Genomic DNA, 18,620 nt, shown 5'->3' on the forward strand with positions numbered 1-18,620 from the left:
TGATTAATAAATCAATGTATGGATTATTTGAAATTGTTTTATCTGAAATTAGAAACGGTGCATTTTAAATATATTGATTTGCAACTGGAAAAGTATCCAAAGTTGATACTTAAATGTAAAGGATAGAACCTAGAGTGATCATGACAGATGACATAAGGCATGTATTGCAGAGACACTATTTACAAATCCCACCCCCCCACCCCCACCCACCCCACCCAACCCCAAGTTGGAGCTCATCCTTAGTTAATTTTGAAAAAATAAATCAAAACATTTAATATCTTTCAGGTCTCAAGACAAAAGCCTGACTAATAAACTAATAAGGGAGTTGTAACTAGTATCAAGGAAGTATATGTTTGACTGATACAGCTCAACTGTTTAATAATTAAGATCCTTGTATGTTAGGGAGGAGCTTAGCCTGGCTTGTGTTTTTTTTCTTGTTTTTTTTTTTTTTTTTTTATATGAAGGTTCTGTGGAGTCTGCATCATTTGTTTTTACTTTCCTTAGCCAATGTTTAAAGCTTATTTGTAGGCATTTTTCACAGTAAGTTTGAAATGATAGGGTTTTGGTATCCTAGTTTGTGCTGTTTAAGGTTTAAACACAGTTTTATGGATCTCGAAAATATTTAACATTCAACCGAGGCACCAATTTATTTATTTCTGTTTATTTGTATATCTGTCTAATTTAATTTACTTATCTATTTAATGTATTTATCTATTTAATTTATTTGTATTTGTTACAGTACTCAGTCCGTATCCCCTGCAATGGTCAGTTGGATATATGTAAGATGGCAATTTCCAAGAAATCTCCTTTGCATTGGCTTCCACTCATGGGCATTGTTCAGAGATGATTGTATATGTCTCTAGATTGTGTACAGACTGTATTTGGTCTCCCACTCCCCTGCACAAATCTTGTTCATGTTTTGTGAAAATTAGAATATTTAAACAAAGACAAATTGCTGACAACGTCATGCCTGATTTACTGTGGCGGTCTCTCCAGACATGCAGCATGTGATGTGGGTGCGAAGTAAAGCCGAGTGGGAGAGGTTGTATCCTTTAAAACCCACAATGGCTGTATTTCTACACAATTATTGTGATCAAAACATTCAGCAGCCTTGTTTTATGGCCTTTTCTTAATCCATAAAAGTTTGAAATATTTATGACGACCATCTTTTGGTTGATCATTCCAAATGTTCCTTTTTTTAAAACAGCATTATGTAATGGTTATGGACTTAAAGAAATGTAGTTTTGGTATTCAATTGTGCTTGTTTTGTTTCGACTAATGCAGGCTTGCTAGTATGCCGCCACATTATTCTTCCATGTAGAGCTGCTGTAGCATAATGATCAATCACAAAATGAGATTTACCCAATTTTAATGTGATAACGTGTACTATGTCCACTTTGCCTAAGGATAATCAGTTGCATTCGGAATGTGGTCTTGCCCAAGTTTTTAGTCACTTTGGGATGCCACCACCACCCTGAACAGGCCACATTTTACAGCTTTCAAAAGCATTGAGGAATGCAGAGTCTCCTAAGTGCCAGCAGCTTCAAAAGCATGGGATAGTTTCATTTGAAAAAGCAAATACTGGTCTTTTGTACAAGGGAGTAATGTTCAGTGTTGGGAAAGTTCATTTTCTACGGGAACTAGCTCAAAGTTCACCTGAAAAATTTAAAAATGAACTAGTTCAGTTCATATATATATATATATATATATATATATATATATATATATATATATATATATATATATATATATATATATATATATATATATATATATATATATATTTATATTTATATATATTTTTATATTTATTTATATATTTATTTATATATTTATATATATTTATATATTTATATATTTATATATTTATTTATATATATATATATTTATATATATATATATATTTATATATATATATATTTATTTTATACCAAAATGCAACATTCCAAAAATTAACTAGTTTATAGTTCTTCTGTATTTACAATTGCTGCTAAGAAAAAACTAATCATGGTTATTTTGATTAAGATAGAAATCATAGCTAATAAAGCGATTATTCATTGATTTCAAAACTTTGTATTTATTCTACTGCTAAAACTCAACTACTCAAAACTATCATCATAGCCTCATGCATATTTATCAGTGCATGTTGAACAATATATTTGTAAATATGTGAAATTCAAGCCTGATGCTCCCTCCAACCCCATTTGATTCATAAGCATTATATTTCCCTTATCTCTTCATCATATATATTTTATCTTATATTTGAAAGTTTGAGACTTGGTTAACCTGGCACGTCAGGGATTATATTATGTGCCATGCCATATGGAAATGTGTGTTACTAGGCTATATTTAGATATTGGATATTTTAATCCTTGCAAATGTAACTTTAAATATAATTTAAAAGAACAAGGAGAAATTTAAATTACCGGTAGTAAAAAGTAAAATAAGAATACTGTGTAGTATACAAATAAAGGTGACTTTCTTATAAATAATAGCAATTAAATAAGACTGTTGCTGTGTGTGTTAACCTCTTAGAGGCAGTGTGGTGCCGTGCATGCGTCGAGTATACACACTTGCAATGACATAGCAGAAAGTTGTATTTGAAACTGTATCAATATAGTTTTCACAGATTAGGAAATAATGTTGCCTAAGCGTTATCCTGCCTGTGTATATGTGTATCAACAGCTTGTGCATGTGATCCATTATTTGAAGGAATTTCACTCCCGACATTGATGCTAATTTCCTGTTAGCATTTGAATGGGATCCTTTATTGATTTGAACATTTGCACTAGCAATGTTATGTAAACGAACCATGTTTTGTATTGAAATATACTCTGTGTATAATTCCTTATTGTGTATTTTAGTTTTACAGTAAACTCCAACTGGGGTGTCATTAAACAGCTTAAATGACGCTTGGAGATGGCAGAATCCGAAACGCATGCAACATTGGGCAATCATGCATCGCATTTTGATGACATACACGCCTTGCGAATGTTGGTGGTCACTGGGGTTGGCACCTTTTCCGCCAAATTAAGGCTAGTTTCATGTATTTACCCGGGTTTCCTCATTGTCGTCTAACAAGACAAAACCTAGCACCCTTGAACAAAAATGAACGGCATTCAAAACTGTTCATGGGCCCCAGAAGGGGCTTCATCATAGAAACGTTCAGAGCAAAAATTCATTACATTCAGTTCACATTCACCCAAAATGAGTTCATGAACTGGCGTTCATTGAACTCATTCAGGTGCAACACTGGTAATGTTAATACAGTCTAATACTTAATACCGCCTAGTTAAAAGATTTATGATTTTAAAATTACAGTTCTGCTTGGTTATTACAATGATCCATTATTCTGTTCACTTAATTTTGTTATTAATGATTATAATTGATCTAGAAACCAGGTATGGTATTTGTATCAATAATTTATGATCTCCGAGATTGAGAAGAGAGATTTTCTTAATGTATCCAGTAAATGTGATGAAAATCCGATATTACTGTTGCTAGTTGTAACTGTCGTCTGTTGCTTTTGTTGACCCTCCACAGTGCCGTTTACTGTGCCGTGACACACAGCCAGTCCTCAGTCCTGTCACGTAGCCATTACACCCATGGACCCTCAGGTGTGCCCTCCCCCGCTTAGTAGCAACCAGTCATTGATATCGGGCCTTGACAAATTCCCAGCCAGTGTATTCAAACCTGGCCACTCCAGGAGCAGCAGTACTGGCTCCTCCAAACATTCAAAGCAGGTAACTCAACTGCAAAATCTGGTTACTAATTCTTGTAGAGATTTAAGGCCCCTTTGTAAATTGCCTCAAGTATGGGATTTTATTTTTTTTTCTTATATAACCTTGAATCTTGTTTTGTTCTCTGAAAACTGGCCTCAGTTCAGGTGCACATTACATTACTTTCAAACTAAAGCGTTTGCTGTAGTAGTAAAATGTCAAATGATCAATCTCAACTGCTAATTGCAAATGTTCACTTTCTGTCACAATCTGTTACCTTTTGCAAAACCTACGTTTGAGCAGTAATCCCCCACCTCGCCACCCCCAATAACCCTTCCAGCCGCCAGATAAACCCACTTGTATGTGTTTGGAAAGATTAACTTGCTGGAGGTTATTTCACTTAAGTTTCTTAAAATGTATTTGTACTTCATGCAGTCTCGGAACTGGGAAGTGATGGAGGACTTGCACAATCTGGAGCAGAATTCTGTTCCTGGCTCATCTCTGGATCTCAGTATTCCCGGGATATGTGAGGGCTTTTTGATGAAGAGGCGGAAATACCCATTAAAGGGCTGGCACAAGGTATATACAGCTCTATAAAAATGTTTCTCAGCTCCAGCCTGCTTCAACATTGGCTGAAAATGTTTTTTTTGTTTTTTGTTTTTTTTCCTGAAGACGATGTTCTCTTAAATTTCAGAGATACTTCCTGTTGGAGAAGGGAATTCTGAAGTATTCAAAGACACATCAAGATGTAAGTCATTAACATACATGACACTGCGCTGTTACATTCTTTATAAAGAAAGCCAGTCATGAACTCCTTTTTTTTTACCAATAACTATGGAACTTGGGGTGTGTTGTTGCACTATGTCCCTCGCCTTTTTGCTTGTACGTACTTTTAAGTGGGAGATGGCCTTTTACAGGTCTTTTTCAGGTCTTGTGGCCTCAGCTTTCGTGATTTCAGTTATTAATTACAGTTATTAATGTAGTGGTTAGATTACTGTAATGTTGCATCGTCCCTTAAGACAACTTCTTGTGAGGGAATGTAGATTTACTAGCTTTTCAAACCTCTATGTGACCTGTGTTTGCTCTGAGTGAAATGTAAAAAAAAAAAAAAAAAAAAGTTGGAGCATGACAGCTTGAGTAGATTATATTGGTAATACCAATATGGTGTCAAATTGTAGTGCTGTGGAAATTAGTAGAGTATTTACTTTAGTTGAGGCTTTATGCTAGCATTTCTTTAAAAATGTTGAATAAACTGAATAAATCCTCCAGCGAATACAATCCAAAACAGTCACCATCAATTCCTTTCCGTTGGACAGTTTGACTTGTGTCATTTGCTTGATGTCAAGCAGAAACTTGACAGGGAATGTTGTGACTAGATATTTAACGCCAGGAAAGATTGTGAAACAACTGTGAAAGCAGACAAGCCGGACTTCCAGCATCACTGTAACTGAACAAAAAATGTAATCCTTCAAAGTAATGCAGATTTTTCATTAGTGTACCTATAATCTGATTATTTTTTTTCTTTAACTAGTTTACTTTTTTTTTTTGTATCCTGTATCCATGCATTATGAAAAATGTGTCTGAGAAGCAAAAACATATTTGTGCGGAGTTGTCAACAGCCCTGACTACACAGTCGTGTTCATAAGTTTACATAATGGAAAACAGCAATGGCTCAAGGACCAGGGTTGCCTAGATTTGGCCTTGTCCCTTCATGATATACAGTACAATGAAAAGTAGGTAAAAAGGCCGCTTTTTATGTTCATACTGCAAAGCACACCACAAGGTGGCCTGATCCGAGACCACCTTGCGTTAAAATGTCTTAGATGACTACTAATGATGATCCATGTGCAACTCCGTTACAGCCTGAGAGCATCATTGATGAAGTCGTCGTTTGGTTTGCTTAATGCAGGGTTCATCACCCTTTTTGGAACTGAGAACTACTTTTTGGGACTGATTAATCTGAAGGGCTACAAGTCTGATATACACTTCTGAAACAATTTTGCTCAAAACACCTGGAAAAATATTGTTTTATGTTATTAATGGTGTTACAGCACCAGGTGGGCATTGGTGGTAGTGCTCTTGAGTGGTTTCGATCCTATTTGGTCGACAGAACATTCTGTGTTCGCCTTGGGTGCCAGACCTCTTTTGTCCTGTCTGGAAGAAATAAAAGCCTGGATGGCTTTAAATTTCTTGAACTTCAATGAGAAGAAAACAGAAGTTATGGTCTTTGGTCCCAGCGGCCCTTCTCATCCTGCCGACTTGGGTCCTCTGGCACAATATCTGAAGCCAACAGCCTCAAGATGGGTGTCAAGATGGACAGTGACTTTAAACTGGACCGGCAAATTGCCGCTGTTGTCAAATCCAGCTTTTTTCATCTTAGACAGCTGGCTAAGGTCAAAAATCTCCTATCTCAGCAGCACTTAGAAATGGTAATCCCTGCCTTTGTTACATCTCGGCTGGATTATTGTAATGCACTTTATTTTGGAATCAGACAGTCCTCCCTCCAGCTTGTCCAAAATGCTGCTGCTCGTCTCCTTACTGGTGCCCGGAAGGGGGAACACATAACCCCTATCCTGGCCTCTCTTCACTGGCTGCCCTTGAAATTTAGAATCCACTTTAAGATTCTTCTATTTGTTTTCAAATCTCTCAATGGTCTGGCCCCACCTTATCTGGCTGAGCTCTTGCACCCCTACACACCTGCCCGGTGCCTCAGGTCAGCAGACCAGACACAATTGGAGGTACCGAGGGCTAAGCGGAGGCTTAGAGGAGATCGAGCCTTTGCTGTTGCCGGTCCCTCCCTTTGGAACGACCTTCCACTAAATATTATCTTCTTTTAAAACACGTCTTAAAACACATCTGTATTCTTTGGATTTTGGCGCACCATGAGACTTGTTCTTGGTGTTTTGTGGTGTGTATGAATTTGATGTTTAGTCTACTTATTTATACATTTTTAAATTTCTTTATTCACTTGCCTACTTCTTCTTAATTTACTGATGTAAAATGTATTTACTTGTGAAAAAAAACCCTTGTATACGCACTTTAAAATGTTTGCTTTGTTCTTGTTTTGTTACCTTCTTTACTTTATTCTTTACTGCACAACCAATATTTATTTATTTGTTTATGTACAGAACTTTGTATACAGCAATGCCTGTTCTTGAAGCGCTGTATAAATAGTTAAGTTCATGTTGAGATCATGTGAAGGATTTCTCACATTAAATAGTCAATAGTTACATATCAACATACAACACTTTATTTCCATTAATCTCTGTCAGTGTTTACATTTTCAAATGATCGGTATTTTTAAAAGTGTCCATAAGGCTACTCATGTGGTCCTTGGGGTCTGCCCATGGCCACTATGTTGGTGACCTCTGTTTTAATGCTTAATTTTGCTTCTAACTTTGTTTCATAGATTCAAAGAGGAAAACTTCATGGCTCGATGGATGTTAGTGTTGCGGTTATGTCTGTTAATGAAAAGTCTCAACGTATAGACTTGGATGCTGGAGACAATCTCTACCACCTGATGGTAATTTACAAAGACCAGCTGTTTGTCACATGAACTCAAAACTTATAGTGCTTGTGGAGGTGCCACAATCAATGTAATTATTTTTGAGAATCATTTAATCGTTATGACACCTTATTTAATTTAAAAGGGTTCAAATCCTTGGAATTTCAAACCCTCAACAGTAGCAGTTGTGCTCATAGGTCCGCCATGGAAGTAGACTGATTATCTGTGTGTTTACATCAAAATGTCAATTCAAAAAAACATTTGCAGACACAGGCATTTACATTTTTGCCTATTTTCTGACATGTTGTGGACCAAACCAATAACTGAATTATAATCACATTGTTGGTGCATGTCTGGACTGTCAATTTGATGTTGTATTTTTGAAGAAGGAATGAAATTAAAACTTCTAAAAAAATATCTGATTCATCAATTGACAGATTATTAAAATGAAAGTTAGTTACAGCCCTGAATACATGTATTCGAATCAAGTTATATTAGACTAGTTTTCTCCCTTTTCTACTGTGACATATGTTTTGCTTTTTCTTAGGTCAAGAGCCATGAGCTCTTTTACATTTGGATAAAAAAGTTGTGTGCCCATCGTGCATTTCTGAAGAACGAGGCTCTGAGCGTCCAACGTGGAGTGCTTCACGCAATTTCTCTTGGCCACAGTACTCTGCCAGCTTTACACAATCTTGCACAGAAAAAAAGAACCTCAGTGAGTAGAAATCTTGAATGGCGTGTTTGTTTGTTTGTGTACAATGAGGTAGATGCCACAGACTTCCGAAAGTCACACACTTGTGCTGTTTCCCGTTACTGTTACGACATATAGGCCGTGTCCCAATACTTGCAATTCCACCTTTGTGTCCCCCAATTGCGGGTTCCTGTTGATGGGTGCGAGTATGTAGGATGTCTCAGTTCTCTGAAATGCTTCGGAGGTATGCGCACAGCATAGTCAGAAGTCCCGCCTCAGCATGACTGGAGCAACGAATGTCCTCCCATAGTCAGTTTGAAATCTCTTAATTAAGCTAGGACAAGAAAATTGGGAGGATACATTTTCTGCTGTTTCACAGAACATAACTGAAAACAATTGTTACCCTGAAGTAATTAGTTTGACACAAAAAAAGAATGCGATTGAGACAGTAAACATTTAAGCTTTTATTTCACGGTTTATTTACATCTTTATCTGACTGACAGTTTCGATGATTGCACCCTTTTGTTTGAAATCACCCATTTTTCACACGAGCAAAAGTATTGGACTGTGACACTGACGGGTGTTCTATTTTGTCCCTCTCGACCACCAGTAGGCGGTGCTTAAAAGCACGGAAATCCCCCACGCACATGCGTCACTGGAGTAATAATCCCAAAAAAGGGACATGTACACCATAGTTCCGGATGACATCATCCCCATGTATAAAATGGGACGGGAACCGGGTTCACTCACTGCTGTTCTCGCCCGTCGCTGGTGGCCTGGGAAATTTTCAATCAGGGCTGCGGGTGTCCGCCCCCCTTGGCTGGAACGGCGATGTGTGATTGTATTTTCTTTTCTTTTTTTTTTTTTTTGATGTACTCGGGAGATTCCTTCCATTTCAGCACCTCATAGATAAGGGGGGTCGTGCCTCGACCCTCTTCTGGCTTGCGATATCGTAACCAATGCTTTCGCTACTGTGGGTGCCTTTTACTGTGTTGAAGAGAGCATCAAATCAAACTTTATTTATATAGCACCTTTCATACATTCAAATGCAACTCAAAGTGCTGAACAATTAAAACATACATATTACAACAAAAAGAAAAGAAAAGAAAAGAAAAAGACCCCCCTTGATCGTACACACAGACGCACAGGCAAACCACGACATGGCAGGGCACAGAAGTACCCTACCAGGGAAGCTAAGGTCTTTTCGTATCCTTTCCTAAATTGTTGCGCCACACTACTTAGCCCTCGTGTGTTTTGCGCAAGAAGGTTCTGAGAGAATGTGTTCCGGTTCCCGTCCCATTTTATACATGGGGATGATTTCATCCGGAACTATGGTGTACATGCCCCATTTTTGGATTATTACTCGAGTGACACATCCACGTGGGGGATTTCCGTGCTTTTAAGCTCTGCCTACTGGCGGTCGTTCGGGACTCATAGAACCGTAGTTACATTCGGAACTTTTGTTTTGTTGCCTAGGTGTTTTCTATTAGATTGGTTAATTAAACAATAAATGGTGCTAAAAACCTTTGCTCATTTTTTTTTTTTTTCTTGTGAACATTTACAGTATATATTTGCTAGATGTGTAACCAACATGAAAGCCAGAGAGCTGTCTCAGAGTCAAATGTGGAATTGTCTCTCTGAGAGAATATGGAAAGTCAATCTTTCGTAGAGCACAAATGACCATAGCCAATACAAACATTTTGGAGTGGCCTGAATAAGAAAGAAGCCTTTGGTGTACTGTACCTATTATCGGGTGTTAAGATAGATCAAGGAAAAATGCAGCTGTTTGATGGCAAACGGGAGAGCTGTACAAGAGTCCCAAAAACTGTTAGTAACATCAGCAACATGAAGAGATCAGTATCCACATTGCAGATGACGTCATGAACTAACGGCTACACCAGAAGATGCAAATCACTGACTGGCAACAGTAGGCCTTATGGGTTGGCCAGGCTGGAATTTGTGGAAAAAAAAATACAGAGAAACCTCAATTTATAAATTTTGATTGAACAGCCTGACATTAAGCCTTTTTGACAGGACCACCATGAACCAAATTATGGGGGCCCTGCAGAACCGGCATAGCCCTCTATATCCCTGGAGTTGGGCTCATGCCTCCTATTTGACAATTCGGTGAAGATAATATAAAAAAAAAAAAAAATCTATGAGATTGGCCAGTCTCCATGTGCGTTTTATTTTTATGCATTATTGATCAATCATGTTGAAAATGGCTTGCTTTCTTTGATCAGGCATTGTTAATGGTTGAACAAAGTTGCAATTTTTTTTTTATTTTTATTTTTTTTTTTGTATCCCGAAAAGTGATGGTTTTGAGGTGCAATAATTCCACGTCGATTCACAAAATGCACAATTATAGTTGCTGGCCTACCTATGGATGAAATGGTAACGCATGTAGTTTTAGCGGCCAAAATGCACGTAAGTATGGGCGATCAAGGCAGCTGCTTAAAAACATATCCACACTCGCCACTCTCCACATATACTCTAAACAATGGGATTAAAATGATACCTAACAAAATTCATAATTATACATTTCTGCCTACAATTTGATGAAGACTGTAATCTTGGTGACCAAAATACATGCAAGTAGTACGAGTAGGTGATCAAGACAGTCATTTACAAAATATCCTCACTTTGCACTCTCTAGTACAGGGGTGGGCAAACTCGGTCCTCGAGGGATGGAGTCCTGCAGTTTTTGGAGGTTTTCCTCTTCCAACACAAGCTGATTCCAATCAATAGGATCGTTATCAGGCTTATGCAGAGCTTGCTGATGAGATGATCATATACCAACTGTTGGAGAAGGGAAACATCCAAAACCTGCAGGACTCCGGCCCTTGAGGACAGAGTTTTCCCACCATTGCTCTAGTATATATTGTAATTTAAAACAGACTTGATGGGGTTAATGAACTACAAGTAGGTCTACTTGTGGATGAAATGGTGAAGCAGGCAGACTTGGGCCAAAGTGACATTTAATGGAGATCATGGAATACAGGTGTGCACAGTGGGGGTAAAAAGTGCAAAGGTGATTTTTCAATTTTAGTGGATAAAACTCAGTGTTAAATATTAGATATTTAAAAAGCAAGTGTGATAATTTCATCACATATATTAAATTTGGGCTGGTGGTCTGGTTAAGCTTGCATCAGTGAAATTTGGGTGGCCCCTACAGTCACGTGGTGGCCCTGGGACAGCGGACCACCATTACTGTCAGACCCTATTTTATTTATGTATGTATATATTTATTTATTTTAATCATTTATACAGTGTTTATAAGTTATGATCATTTTATATCATTGTTGCGTCATTTGATTAAACATGCATTGATATATGCAAAGAACTTTGCATGCCATGGTGAATTTTCAGTTTTTTGAATTTTTACACAAGATAATATATGGAAGTGTAAATCGCGTTTTTCTTTTTAACAAGTTATGTCCGTCAGTCGCCTTTCAATGCATTTTTACCAACTTATCTAACAAAATCACACCACAACTGAGATTGATAGTTATTTATTTTTTTTAGTTGCCCACCTTTGCCAGCTCTGCGTCAATGTTCCAAACAGAGATGGAAAGCTCCTCCCCAACTATTTCCTCCCATCCAGGCGTGACCAACAAGGTATCAGCCTGGCTGCAGCAGACCAATGAAATTGATGCAACTTCCAATGGTGAGAAGCAGCTGTTTAAGCTTTACAGTATACCCATGACACAAATATATGAAAATGTATCTAAAAAATGATTTTGTTTGTTGTATTCACTCTTTGCCTCACTGTCACTCACACCCACTGTCTCACACTTGCGCTCTCCCCCCATATATTTTTATGTGGAATAAATACACAAAATGGGACCTGCACTTATTGTTGGTTTGTTGTTTAAATAAAATAGAATAGAATGCCATTTTATACATCGGCGGTGGGGGTTTGTGGTAGACTGTGTCGGGTAACGTTAAAAAAAAAAAATCTAACTTTACCAGTTCTGGGAATGAACACATTTCGAGACAAAATAATGGCTGAAGCTAATTTTGCTAAGATGAAAGGGACATCATCTAACTGTGGGAGTATTTGAGATTTTGTATAATTTTGCCCTTGAGTGGGTTAGAGAAAATTCCAAGTTATTTTTACCAATCATTGAAGTTTCATGTTACAAAACCTTCAAACCCAAGAGAAATGTCATTTTAAATGACCAAAAGTCAAAATGAATGCAGTCACAAAAATCTTTCAAATTGATTTGCAAACAAAATATTTACATAGGGACTAAGGTTGATCTTATAAAATGAATCCTTTTTCCGTCAGACTTGACTCGTTGTCAGGCTGACCTGACAGAACTGGCCCTTCTCATCCAGCGTCTCCATTGGTTAGAAGGAGGATTGCCGATCACAGACACAGACCTGGAGAAGCGCATCAGCATGCAGGTGAGTCCACTTATATAAAGTATTGATGCAATTCTTTTATATACAGTGGAACATTTCATTAAGGCACATGATTAACAGTTGTAAGCTGTGGGTGTCTGTTGATGCTGCCCGTGTTCAAATTTATTGAATCTTGACCTTAGAAATTTGTCAAAAATGGGATCAAATTAATTTGATCATTTTTCACCAAAGGGACTTTTAAATGATTCCTGACAAAATTTCTCCCCAAGCTGGTAATTTTCCACCGGCCTCCTTGTGAAACCTTAGACGCGAGACAGGACCCCCTGGTGAGAGTGCAAACAGGATAAAGTGTGGGGGGGGGGGGAGAAGATGATGTATCATCTTCAGACTACACTGCAACTGACCCAGGAATGGCACAAATGAGAAAGATGATCAATATACTTGAGACTACAACACCTACTCCAGGAACTAACCTCCAAAGGTGATCTCGAAACTCACCTCAACAAGAACCACTCTGACAGCCAGTGGAATGGGCAGCCAGCTCTTCTACCTGACATTCCACCAGTACATTCCCCAGAACAGGACTGACATCAGCACTGGCGGAACCACGCAATGCCAGTTGCGTGGCGCAGAGCAGGAGGCATCCAATCCCCAAAGAAAAGAACTCTGTGAATATCAGCCTGCTGAACGTTCAAGGGGAAATCTTCAGTGTAGTGGCACAGACTGGCTACCTACCTGTTGTGTTCCTGAACCTTGCCAATGCCTTTGGAGCAGTTCCTCACAACCTCCTCTGAACTGCTTTCAACTTTTTCAACATCCCAGAAGCAATCACTGGCCTAGTCAAATCGAACAACCGGTGAATACACCACAGCATGACAACTGTTAGAGAGAGTGCATCCTGCCATTATCCCTATTTCACCGCTAGTCTTTACGATGGCTATGGAGACCATAATCCAAGCCTCCTGGTGGGTAATAGGACAGAAGGTCAAGCCAGGTCTTGGTCTCTCGCCCATCAGAGCATATATGGACGGCTTGACCGTACTGCCAACAAGCAAGGCATGTGTGAGGCGGCTACTGCACAAGCTGCCTGAGAACCAATGGGCCCAGATGGATTAAAAAAAAAAAAAGTTGGACGTTCCTCATAACATTAAATGTCGAAACAATTAACACACAACAGGTGCTCATTAAATTTGGCAGGCAAAAAGTTTTAATTACTGATTTTAAAAATGTAATCGTTTGCCAGCTCTTTCTAGTAACTCCACCCACACTCGCCACCACCAGTTCCTCCAGTATGTTTCATCGAGGGAATATTTGATCTAGCCCTAAAACAGAACTGTACTGTGTTTTTAACAATTTATATTAAAAATAACTCACGATTAGTTTATTTTAATGACTGTTTTATGGAGGTTATCATCTGTTATCCTGATAAAAATATCTTATAAACCTGTGATGCTCTGACTAATTTAAATATTCAACTTGAGTCTTAAGTTTTATTTATTTTTATTTTTTAAATACACCTAGAATCTTTCCTTGGAGAAACCCAAGAAGAGGAATGGAAGACATTTTGGTCACTCCAGGACCTTATCCCGTGTGGAAGCTATGGGAGGAATGGTAAGTTTTGAACACTGTTTATTTTCTTTATCTGCTGTGTAATAAGTTCTACATTTAAGAAAATCATGGGAAAGAAACACAAGCGATCTTCCAATTGAAAGTACAACTCAACTTTATTCATAAAGCACTTCAAAACAAGCATTGCTTCATACAAAGTGCTGTACATGAAACAGAAATCAGTCATGCATGAATAAGATAAGAAAAATAACTGCATTCATCTCTCTATCTTTTTGCTGTCTTTGACTCTGTTTGCTCCAGTTCACTTCCAACCAACTTGGTACCAACTTCAGATCTGTTCAATCAATCCCAGACTATGTGTATTCACAGCTGTCCAATCCTCAAGTCAACTCACCGGAAGCCAAAAAACTTCACCAGGATATCTGTATAGTTTCGCAGAGGGGTATGTGTCTGTTCCTGTTGAATTTCTCAGACTTCATTTCTTTTACCAGAAATGTTAAATACCATGATTTTTTTTATTTTTTTATTTTAAATTACTTGCTAAATGATCAAATGACGCTATGTTGTTGATTGATTTTGTTTTCAAATGTTGAGGTACACCCTCGCACATCAAATGCGCCGTGAAGGTTTCGAAAAGGATTGTTAAAATAAATAAATGTGTGTTCCATGCAATGAATACAACTGCACTGTCCTTTTTGACACAGGTTTCTCAGTTGCGAGTAGCATTCAATAAGTAGTTTCAGATTTGAAATATTTTTTGCCAGAATCTGCTATTTTAACTGTTAAGCTGTTGCTATTTTTTGATCAAGAGGAATTGTATTTTGCAGTTTTTACTTCTCTCAAGTCTGTACATGAAGTTTTGACCTTGGAGAGAGAACGACTTCGACAGGCTTGGACTGGCCCAGATTTGAGGCAGGACACCTCAGAACAGCTCGCTACGCTTTGCAGCACACTGTCAGAGGTAATATTGACCCACACAAACCTTATTCAGTTAATGTTGTTTGAAGTGTGCATGCAGACGCGTAACTATACACACGCACATATATCCAAGCACATAATTAAATGTTACAACTTTTTAAAACGTTTTTTTTTTTTTTTTTATTCTTACAATTTTCAAATTAAGTTTAGTTATTTTTTTGTTTTTGTTTGTTTTTTGCCCCCATTTTCAGGGATGTCATGAACAAAGCACTCAATTCTCGCCCTAATGGATCGAATGCACTGTGGAAGAACGAGTGAAGGTTGTGGAAGCATATTTTGCATCAAAACCGCTAACCCACACTCTGCGACAATTCATGATTGACTTTCTGGGAAGAAATCCTCCAAGCGGGACACAATTAGTCATCTTCTGCAGCAGTTCAGGAAAATGGGATGTGGGTCCAATAAAGGACATGGTGGGAGGCCAAGGTCTGCAAGGAGAGCCATGAACTGAGACCATGAGCAATCACCGACAAAATCGACCAGATGTTTGTCACGGGAGACTGTTGCTGAGTGTGGGTTACCAATTTTGACAATGCTTCCACGAGCTTAACTCTCTCCTTTTACAATGTAATGCTTTCAATCCATTTGTCTCAGAATTGAGTGCTTCATTGCTGATATTCCTGATATTCACGAAATTTGACCTGTTCTAAACTTTCCAATGCACATGTCCAGCTTTTCAATGTTTCAGTGCAAGTTCGCACAACTTGCTGTTCTTCAACGGGTGATTTTGTGTGTCAGTCTTGTGGCCCACAGGTCACACCTAGTCCAGTTTGCAGTCACACCCAATCATGAGAATTTTTCAGCCTTAGTCATAAGGTGTCTTTAATATAGGCTACTCAGCGGCATTTTTTTGTAATTGATACACAGACTACAATAGTTTAGTACTAATGCTGCATTCAAGGATGGTCGGAAGTCAGACTTTTGGTGGGGGGTGGCAAGTCCCCGACTTCACCGACGGGCTACATGTTAGTCATGTGACGTCACACTACAATGGCGACCCCTTTGGAAACACACTGAATGAAAAACACAATTTATCGAGTTTAAAACTAGATAGCTTTTTTCATTCATGAATATTTAACATACGTTCATGTAACACAACGCATGTGACAGTATGCCGCTATCTCCCACCATGAAATTATACGGTGAGCTATTGAACTGTGTGGAATGCTTATCAAATAAGATAACAAGATAAAAACAATAAAATAAGCAAAATTTGCAAGAAAGCAAGTTTTCTGGAGGTCAGTGTTTGAGGACCGAAACAAAAAATTTACTATGCAAAGTGAAAACCTTCATTCATTCGTTTATTTTTAGCAGAACAAAGCAAAACATCTCATGCATCTCATACAAGAAGCCAAATTAAAAAAAAATTGATCATGGCATTTAAAAAAAAAATCAGAAAAAAACACAATCATTTACAGTTTGGCACAACGAAACAGGCTCTAAATGTACTTATCAAAAAAGGAGTGCGAAGAAGAAAACATTAAATCCCACCCCCATTTCACATTTATATCCTATAGCATACTAGTTTTCTTCCCTGATGGTAAAGTTACATCTGTACAAAGTCCTAACATAGGCTAAATAACAGTAAACAATTAGGAAAAAAAGATGTAGATTACATATAGACTAAATGATGGTCTGCATAATTTAGAGTACAGTACAGTTTAATTCAACAATAATTACATATCAAAAATAGTCATGAAAGTGATACTAATATGCTAAACAAGTGCATACCAACATGGTAACCAAAACCAAATGTATGCAAACAATGCCAAGATTGAGCCAAGTACATAATGGTCGAGTGATTAACGCTGAGCCCCACTTCTCTTCTACTGTGGCCAGATCAAATGTTTATAAGATACTTTCAAACTATGGTTGCTTTGGTATTGCTTGTGGGGAAGAGATCCGGACTGTTTTACCCCACATATAGACGCACAAAAACGTTTCCTAGTAGTGTAAAATTTCCACACACTCATACCACAAGTACGGCAAGTCCAAAATAAACGGAAACATTTCCCCATACTTGGACACAATAGGCGAGACAAGGGAGGACTAAGGAACAGTATAATGTTCTGAGAGCATCATGATCTAGGAATTCCTTTTCTTTTTATCAAGATTGAGAGGCTTTTGCTATGCCTAATGTGGACCTTCCACGCTAACTTAGCAATTACTTGTATGGCTATAAAGTGTAATATACATTCTTACATCATCTACTGTATATGTATTATCAATTATGTGTTACTTTTATTGTTACCATATAGCAATTTTTTTTATTTATTCACATTACAGAATTCATTTATGATCCATTTGTTTGTTTTTTTAAGCTGTTTACTGTACTCACAACTTTGTTAATAATTAAATTAAATAATTTAGATGTATTGAATAGATCATTTATGTAAAAGTTAAACAACTCGGTTCCCTGCACTGACCCCTCATGGACACCACAAGTAACACCAAATCATCACAGAAATTTTCAGACATTCTTGCGTATTGTGTTGGTTCTGTTTAAGCCAGGGGTGTCCAAACTATAGCCCGGGGGCCATTTGCGGCCCTCATCATATACAAAAAATTACTTGTGACACAGCCTGTTTTTCTAGATATGCAAAGAAACTATTTAAATCATCTAAAACAGAAATATTTCTCTTTGTAATTTAATTAAGTCGCATATTTCAGTTCCAGAAGCAAAACTATTTTCCTCAATGTTCCGTTGTCTGTGTCAAGGTCTAATTTGTGAACACGTCACATTAATAATTAACTAAGATCTTCGAGTGATTTAAAATTTGTCATTTTATTACCAACTACTCTTCCTTTTGATTCTGAATGTGGAGATTGGTTCAGAGATTGGGCGGCTCTATTCTTGTGGGATATAGGGGTGCGGGCCACCCCAAAATCAAGAAAATTCCCAAGCTGTCCTGTTTAAAAATAACTAGCTAAACTATAGTACAGTATTAATCGACTTATTAGTTTTAGTGTGTTTAATAAAGTCAGACAATTTCAAAATGGCCCTAGCATCCTTCGATTATTCTCCAAGGAAAAAGTTTGGACACCCCTCGTTTTAGCCGTTCCCAGTGATCCATATTTCTCCAATTTAAAGCAAGACAATTCCAAGCCATATTCTTCACGTGTTACAACACTGTGGCTAGGAGGAGTTTAAGTACTAGACTGAACTGCCAGCAGTCCAGGCCTGTCTCCCAACGTGTGGCTCACTGTGAAGTGTAAAATACAACAAAGACTCTGAGCTGTTGAGTTAAAGTTGTGCATTTAAAAAAATAAAAAATAATTCTAACTCCTCCCACAGATCTTGTCATCGGTTCCTTTTTTTTTTTTTTTTTTTTTTTTTTTTTTTTTTTTTTTTGTCATCGGTTCCTGAAGGCGTAGTGTTGTTGTTTGACTTTCGGCTTAGTCCCTGTCAGTCACCACAGCAAGTAACTTGCATGGTATGTGAGTGTTGTTAAATGGAAAAGTTATGTAACTCAGAGGGAAACATGCCTCTGTCCCAGCCTTTTTGGAACGTGATGCATCAAATTCAAAATGAGTCAATATTTGAAAAAAAAAGAAAAAAGTTTATCAGTTTCCACATTGAATATCTGGTCTTTGCATTAATGTATTCAATTGAATGTAGGTTGAAAATCATTATTTTAATTAGTTTTTAGGTGAATGCAGGTTTACTGTTATTCTGTGATTGTCTTTGGAAATTGGTTGTATGAATACTGCTAGCTTTGCTACAGAGATTGAGTGGGGTCAGCATCTGTGCTCAGACCATAGGCAACACACTGCACCAAATTCATCTGTA

At 37.7% G+C, this 18,620-nt stretch overlaps 1 protein-coding gene across 5 annotated transcripts in view; it reads left to right on the forward strand.

Moving 5' to 3' along the window:
* Positions 1-18,620, forward strand: part of LOC144029272 (oxysterol-binding protein-related protein 7-like) — a 39,722-nt gene that overhangs the window by 8,295 nt on the left and 12,807 nt on the right. For 4 of the 5 annotated variants that reach the window (XM_077535708.1, XM_077535712.1, XM_077535713.1 and 1 more), the window contains exons 4-13: positions 3,544-3,743; positions 4,155-4,298; positions 4,414-4,467; positions 7,129-7,242; positions 7,772-7,939; positions 11,441-11,582; positions 12,207-12,325; positions 13,805-13,894; positions 14,153-14,294; positions 14,680-14,813. In XM_077535708.1, the coding sequence (XP_077391834.1) occupies positions 3,606-3,743; positions 4,155-4,298; positions 4,414-4,467; positions 7,129-7,242; positions 7,772-7,939; positions 11,441-11,582; positions 12,207-12,325; positions 13,805-13,894; positions 14,153-14,294; positions 14,680-14,813 (1,245 nt within the window). In that variant the 5' untranslated portion in view covers positions 3,544-3,605. The remainder of the gene's footprint in view (positions 1-3,543; positions 3,744-4,154; positions 4,299-4,413; positions 4,468-7,128; positions 7,243-7,771; positions 7,940-11,440; positions 11,583-12,206; positions 12,326-13,804; positions 13,895-14,152; positions 14,295-14,679; positions 14,814-18,620) is intronic. The other variant, XM_077535711.1, reaches the window with a different exon arrangement.

The sequence above is a fragment of the Festucalex cinctus genome, chromosome 1 (genome assembly GCF_051991245.1).
Source record: "Festucalex cinctus isolate MCC-2025b chromosome 1, RoL_Fcin_1.0, whole genome shotgun sequence".
Classification (NCBI taxonomy): Eukaryota; Metazoa; Chordata; class Actinopteri; order Syngnathiformes; family Syngnathidae; genus Festucalex; species Festucalex cinctus.